This window comes from Mesitornis unicolor, unplaced genomic scaffold (assembly GCF_000695765.1).
Source record: "Mesitornis unicolor isolate BGI_N332 unplaced genomic scaffold, ASM69576v1 scaffold37974, whole genome shotgun sequence".
Classification (NCBI taxonomy): Eukaryota; Metazoa; Chordata; class Aves; order Mesitornithiformes; family Mesitornithidae; genus Mesitornis; species Mesitornis unicolor.
Window position 1 is genome coordinate 56,128 of NW_010183028.1, and position 12,452 is coordinate 68,579.

At 36.1% G+C, this 12,452-nt stretch overlaps 1 protein-coding gene across 1 annotated transcript in view; it reads left to right on the top strand.

Annotated features, from left to right (window-relative positions):
- Nucleotides 1-12,452, top strand: part of CCDC171 (coiled-coil domain containing 171) — a gene marked incomplete at both ends in the record, with an annotated part of 102,134 nt that overhangs the window by 54,348 nt on the left and 35,334 nt on the right. Inside the window, 3 exon segments of the mRNA XM_010183977.1 lie at nt 7,675-7,820; nt 11,080-11,102; nt 11,105-11,130. Of these exon segments, the coding sequence (XP_010182279.1) occupies nt 7,675-7,820; nt 11,080-11,102; nt 11,105-11,130 (195 nt within the window).

Below are 12,452 nucleotides of genomic sequence, written 5' to 3' on the forward strand. Positions count from 1 at the left end.
ATGCCTTTTTAAATAAGCAATGGGAATGAAATTGTGGTTATTTAATTTGTAGGTAACATTTTATTGTCACTGTTAATAATCTTTATTGCTGTTCTTTCTCTTTCTACCTGAATTATCTTAACTAACTGTTACGATTTAGAAATACTCAAAAATACTTGAGTGAAGCAGTTCCAATGGATAAGTATTTTTTGAGAACTTAAAATAGTCTGTTCCTGGGCTTAGAAATGTCACTGGTAATGCAAGATCATTAAGACCAGTAGGCCATGATCAGAGACAGATGGTTTGAGCCCAGTTCACCTATAATGAAATGCAAGAAACTGCTGCAATATGTCATCATGGATATCAAGTTAAATATTTCAGTGTATTTACATGTAATATAGTAGCACTTGTAAACCATAGTAAAGATAAAGTCTAAGTGCTGTTTGTATCTTTATCTTGTACACTATGCACTAATGTGCACAATTAGATAATATATAGAGAAATTAAGCAACAGTACTGCAGATGCTTGTGTATAGCAGAGAGCAGTGTTGTAGAGCAGCATCAGAGTTTGCCTGTAGCATTAGGTGCCTCACTTGCATACAGGTACATGAGAGAGTTATGAAAAGTCCTTTTTTGCAGTACCAGGTGTAAACTGTCTATTTGAAATAATGGAGCTGTTACAACTATAAGGCTGGGGGTCTATTAAGGATAAAAAGTGTAAGAGTGAAAAATACAGAAGTATTCCTTTTCTGTGGCACTTAAGTAACTGATTTAAAGGCGTGACATTGCCAAAGCACAGAAAAGCTGCTGCTTCTGCATGCTGGATCTTGTCTTGTCTGCTGGAGTTGGGTACTATGATGGGAGAGGAACTTTTCTAGGGAGAAAAAGAAACATTAGTCCTGAGGTAGCATGGCAGAGGTGAATGAAGAGTGAATGATCATGTACTCATGCCATCATGCATGTGATTCCAAAAAATTATTCTCCCTTAACATCAAAGGTTTTTCTAGTACACTTAAAGCTCACAAGGATAAAGACTTCTTTTTTTTTTCCAAATTGTCTTTAAGATTATGGATTATACTATTAAGGTGGTATAATCCTTCTCTGCAGCTTTCCAGTAATGCTAGCATAATTTACTTAGCTCAGAAGATGATAAAAATGTCTAGATTATCATGTGCATAAATTGTATTATGTTCTTTAGTGTTTTCCAAAACATTGTTTAAAAGTAGGGCTTAATTATTATCTCTGATTACTCTATGTCTGAAAGGCCCAGTGCATCTTGGTATTCAAAAGGATGTCCCTCATTTGAGGTGGCTTTTCAACTTCTATATATTTTCAAATGCAACAGTGTACTTACTTAACATGTTTGAACACTGGGGCTTTTGTTTGCTAATACCAGTCCATGAGGATCTAGCCTATGTATGGGCAGTTTATATTTTGTGATTACTTCATGTAAGAATCTGCAAAGTTTTGTTTAGCTTAATTTACTTTGAATCTGAGTGACATGTGAACACTGGGTGTTATTGTGTGAAACTATTCAGGAATAGCTACTATGTTTAAATTAATAAGCTTTTTTAGTTCGCAATAACTTTAAAACATACACAGCTCAGTGACTTCAAAAAGCATTTTTAGTCATCCTTTGATAAACATTTTGAGATAATGCAATTGAAAAATGCATTTCTTTCTTCATTGGAATATATTTTCTCTTGAGAAATAAGTCAGCATTGTAGTGCAGAGATATTAAACCTAGCTTTAACTCTGTGAGGCACTGTAATCCAACCTGAACCACTGCAGGTAAAATACCTGTGGTACCTAAACTTTCTTGGATGTCAGAGAGCTACACCTTCAGTCCATAAATGGACTGTTGTCTAGACTTACATTGTGAAAGTGAGTGGCATTACCAATGTGAATGCCTACAATTTCAAATGACATTTGTAAGAAAAGTCTTTTGGAAGATGAAAACATATATATTTTCCCCATCCAGTCCATTGGGTGACTCTTGAATAAATTTTTATTTAAATGTTTGTTAATACTTAGATTCTCAGTCTCGTAGAGTAACTGTATATCACAGCTGCTTTTTAAGCTACCTGCATCGTCATTTAACTTAGAATTGTCCTTAGATTTCTTGACTTTTTTATGATACTGATTTGGCTAAAGCTTTCTGGTATTAGCATAGTTTGTGTACCAGTATTATAAGGGTTTCTTGTATCAAACAATCAGAAGCAATTGTATTTGACTTTGTGTCTGAAATATGGAAATATGTCTACAAGTATTCCTTAATTCACCAGTATGTTGGTTATTTATTAAAATCATTGTGCTGGTTGGCATTACTGTTCTGATTAGTAGGCCCACTCATGCTTTGTGACCAAATTACACAGGGCACTTTCAAAGACATGAAGATACATTTTGCACTTTGTTAGGCACACTGTGATCTGTAAGCTATGTTTAACTGCTTCCATGTCATGTCACATACTTTAGAGAAGAGTCATCAAGTATGTCCTTTCTCAGAATGCCAGCATATGGAAAGATTGCTTCTCTGAGGATGAGAGTCCAGTGGCAGAGAGGTTAAAAAAATCACTACTTTTTCTGCAGAGCAGATACAGTTCATTCAAGTGTCATTTTGAGTATATTTGTTTTCCTAGAGAAGTGTAAAGGGCATGTGAAAGCATTTGTTATTGAAAGGATGTCATGGGTCGTCAGCCTCAGGTTAACTCTGCTTTGCAAGTACAGAACAGCCACATGGATTTCATTTCAAACTGTTTTAAGACACTACTGCAGCCACTATGAAGCACACAGTGACTCTAGATAGAGCATGATATTACAATTTGGTTTCCAGTTGAGAAGTGTAAATCCAGCTTGTTTGTTGGTGTAGCTCTAAATGTATGTCTTAGAGAGTATCTTTTTTTTATTATTTGGTGAGAAGTCCCAGTTATTAATATTTTTTTGGCCACAGAACTTTTTTCTCTGAGATTTTTAATCTGTTTTGATAGAAGATGTTTCATATTGAGTTGTTCTTGATATGTAAGAATTATTTTCAGAAAACATCCTGTGGAATTCAGCTGAGATGAAGTGATTTGGTTTGCAGTACAGTCATGCACACTAAAAAAGTTGACATAAAATATTAATGTAACTTTTTGTACCTTTTGGGTTTGGACCTTTTGAAGATGAAAGACTTCTCTAGGCTATCTGTGGACTGTCTTTTGAGGGGCACTCAGACCGTCCTGAAGATTATACTTGCCAACAAGGATAATGGGAAGTGTGTTTCAACTAGTGGAGGAATGGATGCTGGCTAAATTTGGTATTCTTTTTTTCACTGTGGAATTCTATTAGTTATGTTTGTAGGACAGTTTTCAGGATGTATTCAGTTTTCAGAATGTATACAGCAGTAAGTAGTGTTTTGCATCTAACCTGAAGACAAAATCTTTAATTTCACAAATTAGTTCATAATATGTATACTGCAGCATATTTGCATATCTTGTAGTGCTGTCTTGTGTCTATTTAGTAAGCAATTTGATTGAGCTTTAGTTTATCTTGGATAATATGCTTTCAGTATAAATGTGTCACACATGTTTTGCATGAATTTAAACTCTGTGATTGTCATAGTTCATCTAGAATGATTTTTCATCTGTTGTCTTTTGAATAGAGTACTTTTTTGTGTGGTAAGGTTGTTAAACTTTGATTTATTTTTGTAATTGGTTGTGAAGAATGAAATTCCTTACTGCAAAACCTAAGCTTGTTAAAGTTATTTGAGGAAGGACCCAGCTGACAGATATCCAGTGAGATTTTTCTGCAGTGCTATGAGTTACTTGCTGTTCTCTCCAACAAATGTTTTTTCATTTTTTGTTTATGGGGAAAAAGAAGCACTTACATCTAAAAAATCACTAAATGGAGCTCCTAAGGATTCTGATGAAAACTCAACTGATCTATAGATTTTGGTGGACTGTGCAGGAGGGAGTACAGTGATGTCTGGATTAGCACCTGAATGCCTAAACATCTGAACTGAACAGATAACTGGCCTTTTTGGTATGTCAGTATATTGGAGTTTGGCTTCCAAGTTGGTTCAGAATCACTTGTGCTTGAAAGTGAAAGCTCAGCATCTTCACAGAGCTATGTGCAAACATAGTTGGTTTTTAAAACCTTCATTCTTCTTATCATATTTAGCCTCAACTTTCTAACAATTGTAATTGTCCACAGAAAACATTTCAAGATAAATGCATTATCAGGTTTTGAAACTTTCTTATTTTTGTAAATACTAAGACCGGGGGAGCAAAATAAGGGCTATATTGTGGATTAAGTGAAATATCTCAAGGCTGTGCTTTTCTGATAACTGAACCTGAAGTGACCTTTCTCAGACACAATTACAGAGCTGTATGTTTTTCCTTTAATTTCATCAGGGGTTTAATTAGTATACAAATAAAACTTCCCTTATCTTCCTTTCTACCTAATTGGCTTGTCTTCGCTTATATATGAAGAATGTGAAAATGGGCTGTAATTAGGGTGACCATGTTAACCTTTTTTTCTCAAATGTACTGTTGCCTAAAGGCCTCAAGGCCTAAAAACAGTGCTTTGGATTATTGCTTTGCAATCACTATGGCTCTCCCATAGGTTTTCTCATGAGCAGAAGGGCTTTGGGTGCTGCAGGTTCCCACTGCTTAACGGGATCTTCATTCTTCTCCCCACTAAATGTTTATTGATTATCTCACTGCTCCACACTCAGCCTCCAACAACTTAATATCAGGTGACAGTCAGGAGAGTTCTCCAAGTAATTAGAGTGGAGCATTGAGGGAACAATTAGGAACAGAGTTATTAAACTTGATTTATCCTATTCTCTCCTGAACACTTTCTTGGATATCAGAACATCACACTTTCACAATCTACTCTGGCTGAGAAATTAGTGGCTAACCTGCTGCTTATCATTGTTGCCTTGCTGCCTTGAGGCACACCCTCTTGGTTTCAGTCACTCAGCTGGAAATATTAGAGTCCATAAAGTTTATCAAGGGTTTTAATTAGATCAGTCTGAAGAAGGAAAAAAAGATAGGCTTAGCAGTCATTACTTTAGAATACTCCACACTGTATTTGAGCAATTTCCAAGGCTTGACTTTAACCCACAGTAGCAAGGAGCTTCAAGTGAATGCTGAGACTGCTTTTAGAGAGCTAAAATCAGTTTGCATCTTTCTTAGAGATTGCAATATTATTGACAAGTAAAGTCTGAATCCTTTGGAGATTACTGTATATAATGGTGAAAGTGTTGAATACAATAAAACAGCTGTTCAGTGAGGTATTTGATTTAATAATTTCTATATTGCTTTGTCACCAGGTAGTGTGGATTGCTGGCCATGCCTCTCAGAGTTAGGCTTCATGCTTTCATCTCTGTTGTTGCTTCATTAATAGTCCTGCACTTGCATTTGTTAAACAAGGTTAATTAGCAGCTTCCAGACGATTTTGACACCTAGTGGATCTCTCCACCATTTGTGGTCAATGATAAAAGCTTTATGTAGGAGCAGACAACTCTTCAGCCCCTGTAGAAGGATAGCTATCTAATAAAAATTAAATGAATGTGCATAATGTTCCCATTATCCTGTCTTTCTTCGCTCATTTAGATCACTGGAATCTTGGAGTCAGACTCTGTTCCAGCAGCCTCTACATCAAAAGCTGCTTGCATCAAAATATTAGCAGAATTCTCTATTCTACATTGACCAAAACTCAGTCCTGTGACTGTATCTTAAAACCAGATTTTTCAGTCAGTGGCGTGGATGAAGCATTGGCACCAGAGACGTTGTTCTCTGTTCGATAAATTTTGTTTGTCAAAAGATGAGAATATGGGCAGGGGGGGACTTGACTTGGTTTTCAGAGCTGTCTCCTCAATGAGAGGAGACAATGACTTAACCTAAACCAAACTAACAGTAAACACAATAAATAGAAATGATAATGTTCTTTGTTCTTAAATTAAAGATGTCTCCTTGTATCCTTGCTAATCCACATCTGCTTTCTTGGAAATAACTCTTCTGAAAATTTGGTAATTAAGAAATTCAGCTGTTCAGAGCGGATTTTGGTAGCTGTTGGTGGCATTAGGGTAGAATTTCAAAAAGCAACACTTCTGGTTTTAGATATCATTATGCTAATAATGCAGTGGAACAATGAGATCTGTGTGTTTATCTTTTCTTAGGTGAAAAATGGCCTTCTTCATCGAAAATAATGACGTAAGAAACACAACAGACTTACTCAACCTGCAGTGATCTGAGCAAGAGTAATATTAACATATCTGGGGTTTAGAGTTTCTTAAATTCCTGATTTTTTTTTCTTTTTTTCTTATGGCAGGGATTAATCTCAGCCTGGATTTTGTAAAGTGCTGAACAGAGTGTTCAGGTGGTGGTGCTGTACCTTCCAAATATGCTGTTAAAATAACTGGTTGCTTTTTTTGTCTTGAGAAATGTTTGAAGAACGCTTAAGCCAATCCACAGATTTCAGTTTATTTTGCAGCATTATGCAGTTTTATGCTGTATTTTGTTATTTTGTAGAAATTTTCTCTAGCATATTGTTTTTTGAAGTGCCTTTGACTCTTGGCCAGGTCTGAAGCTTTTTCAAATTAGTTGAGTTTTCTGTGTCCTCCAAATTTTTATTAGCCTTTTGTATATACACTATTCTTAGTACATATCGACAGCATAATACATATTATCCATGTTCTACAGTCCAGGTCAAGTACCCCTGAGTACAAATTATGCAAAGCATTCTTAGAACTTAAACAGAAAACACATCCATAAATTTTGAAAACAAAGTGCAAGAACACAGTCTTGCAACTGCGCAGCCTTCTCTGTTGGTTGAGAATCTGTCAGGGAATTAGCATTTTGTGAAAGAATGTTTATAGCCACCTAATATAGTCTCTGTCTAAAAAGGCAATTAACAATCTGTAAGTAAAATGTAACATTTAGCAAACTATGAAATCACATTATTAATACTCCAGTCTATGAAAGTATTGATTTATCCCAGCAGAAAGGAGTAGCAACTAGCCAGGTTCTGTATTAATTAGTTCTGTGTGCTATTTGTCATGTATTGGATTAATCTGAATTGATTTACAGCATGTTGGGTTAATTCTAAGCCAGAGAGAAACATTAAAAAAATTCACATACCATTTTGCGTATTGGAAAACTGATGTTAAAATAGTGAAAGCACCATAAAATAGTGATTTATGCTTAGCAGGAATTGCAGCAAAAATGTACTTAATGCACTAACACAAAATATTAGATTCTTATTTTTTACATCCTGAAATTTCTGAATAGTGCAGAGTATTTAAATAAATGCTACTTTGTTTATTTCCTTTGTGAATTATTTTCTTTAATCTTATTTTAAAATTAAGTTTTGAGAATATTCTCTTTAGTGCTGTACTCTTGATTATTTTCACTGTGTTTAGATCTGGTATTTGTAAATATAGTGCCTGTAGCATAGTATATGTACCTGTTTGATCGACGAATCACTTTTTAAATAAAAATATTTGTACATAGGCAATATGACAAAAACGGGGGGGTGGGGGGGGTTCTGTGTTAGTAATGTTTTTGCTAGAGAATTCATAAAAGCTTAGTATGTAATGGCCCAAATCTACTTCACAGTCAGTCTGTTTTCCACTTTGTTTAATAGCCTATGGCATAAATTGAAGTTAATTATTTTGGCTGACAAGTAACTCTGCTTTCTGTCTGCTTGCAGAGACTCTCAGAGGCAAAAGTGGAGCTGAGAAGAAAAGATCAATCTCTGCGTCAGCTCAATAGACTTCTTACCCAGCTGGAGCAGGACAAGCATCGGCTGAAAGAGAGCATCCATGATGCAGAGAGTGCCCTCTGCATGGCAGCGAAGTGAGCATGGGGACCTTGGGGAGATCACTTAAAACGGACAAAAGATCAATTCTTGCTTTCATGCACAGGGTTTTAGCCCTGGCTAATGTAATGCTAGAAAACAAAAGTACATCTGTCTCTCTTTGAAATTCAGTGATAGTCTTCTACAAAGAAAACTGTTAGTTCAAGATACTAGACTGTATGTTTTCTGCGGTTATCCCATAATAGTACTCCATATTCTGGGTCCTGAAACAGCATGGGCATTTTCGTTTGCCAATTATCTTACTGATTTGACAGCATCTCTGTGGTGGATCCCTAATGCTCTGTTTGTTTAAGAAATGATTGCTTGTTTTCTCTATTTCCATGTCATCTTTTCATAAAGAAATACAATGTATTTATAATAAATACAGAAATGTCAGCTAGTGACAGGTCTGAGCTGCCAAAGGGGCTGAAACCCATTTTGGACCTAGTCTCGTCTGTGGAACAGGATAGATCTTTCAGCTGATTCCATAGAGTTTTGGATTTAGACATAACACCCATACCTTTTTGTACCATAACCTGGAGAGTGGAAGGAAACATTCAGGGACCAATTTTTAAAAGATTGGTAGTCAAAAGGTGTACCATTGACTTGAACCAGATTATGAGTAACCACTTGCAGTCATATAGTCAGATAAAAAGATAAATCTTTGCAGACTCTGTTATCTGTTACTCTTGTTGTAGTACTTTGCATATTGTTGGTCCATGGGAAAGATTTTTTAAAAGTTTAATTTAAAATTAAAATTTCTCATTACACTTTGAATACATTTGACCTGTGAAGAACAGTAGCTTAGAAGCTATAAGGGTTTTATCCACAAGTGGAATACTGTAATTAATATAGTGAAATGTTTAACAAGCTAATTAAAATGACAAATCTTATTTAGTATGAGTGTATTAAAGCAGACATGAAGAAGGATTTGTTCTGGAAAGCTTGCCCCTTTTCACCCTGCCCCAACCTATTTTATGCACTCTAGTAAAGATCATTCCCTGTGGCCCTGCTTATATTCAGAAAAGGTTATTTTAATGTGAAGTGGTTTTAAAATTGTTTTTATTTCTGTATCTAGCAGTTGAGTATTGACAAAGAAAAAACCCATAAGATTTATTGTTCTACCAGCTCTTCATAACAAATGTCTTTTTTTGCCCTTTGGAACATATATACAATGTAGGTGATATAGACTTTTCTTTCATCCAGAAGATTTTATTGTAATACCTCTTCCATAACCCGAGTGACTGTAAGCAATACAAAGATGTCTTTCAAGTTCTTTCCTATCTTTTGTACAGCTTTAAAGGATAGCAACATGGCTGGCTCATTCTGACAATGGCTATCTTGATTTTCTTGCGGTGGTGGTCTGCAGTTCTGTTCTACTTTCCTCCAGAGTATGAAGCACTATTAATAAAAGTGTCTGATAGCAGTGAACTTAACAGAAATGCAGTAGCCTTTTGGTAATTTCTCTGCTAGACAGAAACTGTCAAATCTTCACCCCAGCTATTGCGTAGAAGATGATGTAAAGCATGTTCCTGATGCCTGAACTACATTTCTGGATAATAATCCTAAAGAACGGTTCTGTGCTCAAGTTCCAATTTCCCTTACACTTGTGGAAGTTAATGAATACATGAAATACGGTTTGAATGAAATGTGGATCCTGCCATGTAGGGCTGCAGTAGATTAATTTTTAAAATATTTTTTCCTGGGTGCTATAAACAAATATTACCAGACTTTTATTTTAAGATGTTATTTAAGGTACTATATCAACTGTAGTCAGAGGGCTTTTTGTTCACAACAATAAGAACCTGGGGTCCACCTATTAACCTGAATCCAAAATTCCTTCTAAAGATACTTTCCTTTTTATGGGGAATACCAGAGAATACAAGAGAAACAGACTGCCTTCAGTGTCAGGAACTAACTTAGAAATTAGTGTTGTTGAACTGAGTCTCTAGATCTGACTTCACCCAGACAAAGAGCATCACAACATAAGTGAGGCCAGAAGAAGAGGTGAACAGCATGTCCCTGTCATTCTAGTCCAAAGAATGGCAAGATCCTGAAAAGAGAAAAATCTATGTGACAGCTTCACTAGCAGTGTGAAAGCCAATCCTCCTTTTCTGGCCACCTTCCTGTATTTGCTGTTAGGATAGTATGAATCAAGAGATGAGGAAGTAGTGGTCATTGTGCTGAACAGTGTAATGGTTTTGGCTTCTGTCTGAGGAACTGTAAGTGCTCGAACAAAATACATAGCTGGCAAGGTAAAAGACAGTCCTGGAGTATTAAGGTGTATCACCTTATCTGGCATAGATCCAGTTTGATTTCCTGTGGTATTTTGTTGGTCACACTGTCCTGTTCTCCATAGTCATATGGTATTATGCAACTCTTAATTCCATTTCTGTCAATGCATCAGGTGAGACCATATTTTTTATAGCAAAAATTTATTTCATTCTCCAAACTTCCATTTTGTAAGGATAGGATCTTGACTAGGCTTCTTTAGGAAAAGGATCAGTGGAATGTTCAGGTTTAGAGAAGACAGAAGTAGTATGGTACTAGTACTATATATATAGTGCATATAAGTACATTTGTTAGGCCCATGTGACTTATAAAAACCAGAATTTGTCAGTGTTTTCCAGTATGTGAGTAATCTCTTCCTGCAAGAGTGTGGACTCCATTCAACATGCCCTTTTTATACAAGACTGCAGATTTCTTCTCCATGAACGTGATAGTGGTTCTTTGATACAGAATCACACACAGAATATCAGGAGTTGAAAGGGACCTCAGAAGATCATCCAGTCCACCCCCCCTGCCAGAGCAGGATCACCTAAACTTGGTCACACAGGAATGCGTCCAGGCGGGTTTTGAATGTCTCCAGAGAAGGAGACTCCACAACCTCTCTGGGCAGCCTGTTCCAGTGCTCTGTCACCCTCACAGTAACAAAGTTTTTCCTCACGTTCAGGTTGAACCTCCTATGCTCCAGCTTGCTCCCGTTGCCCCTTGTCCTGTCAGTGGACAACACAGAGAAGAGCCTATAAATACAGCTAGTTTCATTGCTTATTCACAACAGAAGCATCTTGCGTATGGAAATGTGCCGGATAAGTGGTCCATGAACAATTTTTTAGGATTTTCATTGGAGATATAAAAAGGAGAGATACACATGTAACAGCTTGAGTTATTGACAGTTATTTTTAAAATTAATTTCTACATCAGTAGAGGTTCAGTTTTATTAACTAGTCTGGTGTGGTTTTTTTCCTCTTGAAATAGAGATAAAGAATTGATTATTGGTCATAATCTGTGGAAGCCACTCTTCATAAGGTAGGAATTTGAAGTGTTCCCTCTGCATTTGTATTTCCAAACACATTGAGGTTTTACAACTGCTTATTATCAGGGAAGAAGGGGAGTAGAAGTTGTTGTAAAGCAACTTACTTTCCTTAGAGTTTAAGTTTCCCCCTTCAACTTCTTTCATCTCAAAAAATTCTTCCTGTTTAGTGAAATAAAATGGCAGTTTTGTAGTATGCGGGCTTTTAATTTTTGATATAAAACCTATTACAAGATCACCTTCCGTCAGCCACTGAGCACTCTTTCTGGTTACCAAGTGAAGGCTATTGATCATCCACACAATTCATAATTGCTGCTGAGTTAACTCTACTGAGTAAGTCGGAGGTCATCTGGTGAGGTCACATACATGGTGGTTATAAGACATTTGGCTTTGTGTGTGCTACTTTAATATTTGATACATAATATTTGATATGAAATGAGGGAAAGACAGCAAGTATTAACCTGTAATCAAAAGCTTTCATTTAAGTTTTTTAAAACCTTTTTTAAATTGAGTAATATTTTTAAGTCGTCTCTTCGACTTGTGCTATTTTGCTCTGGTAGAGTATCCTTTGAAGGTCCAACAAAGCTGCATATATTATTTGGGAGAAAGGGCTGTTTTTAACTGTAGCTCTAGTGGCGGATACTTTTATAACTGGTTTTAGTCCAGAGCAACACAGAGCAAAATAAGTATTTTTATTACCTTGGAGTGTTCATTTCCCTTATCATACCTTGAATTCTCAGCAACATGGGAATCTATTCCTTATTTCAGTTTCTGTGTCCACCAAAACGGCTGTTAATTTAATTTTCAGATACCTTTTTCAAGTTGCTCTTTCCTTTAATGTTCGCAGAAAGTGACAGTACCTAAACTGTATGTTTTAGCTGCATCATACTGCTGATAGGTAATGGCTTCCTTTGTGTCTGCATCTTCTTCATACTGGCATCTTTTAAGCTTGGGAAATTTCATGTAGTGCAGAAAGTGCTGTGTTTTTACACTAACATGTACATGTAATGTCCTTGACCTTGAGAACTTATTGGCGTGGATTGCAAGTTTATATTTTGATGTAGAAAACAGTGCTGTACATTCACAAGGATTGAAATGTTTGAGGAAAGTTTATGGGGGAGGTCCATGCTTAGTTCTGGTGGATTGAGAAACTGCCATCTTTTTTTGAGAATTTTTGTTACCACATCTGCTTCTTAGTTTTTGATGTACATAGTTGTTAAGTCTAAGTAGCTTATTATTGAGTAGCAGAGTAATTTATACTTTCTGGTTTGTCAACCTGAAGAATGAGGAAAACATAAGATTTAGAAACATCAGGATG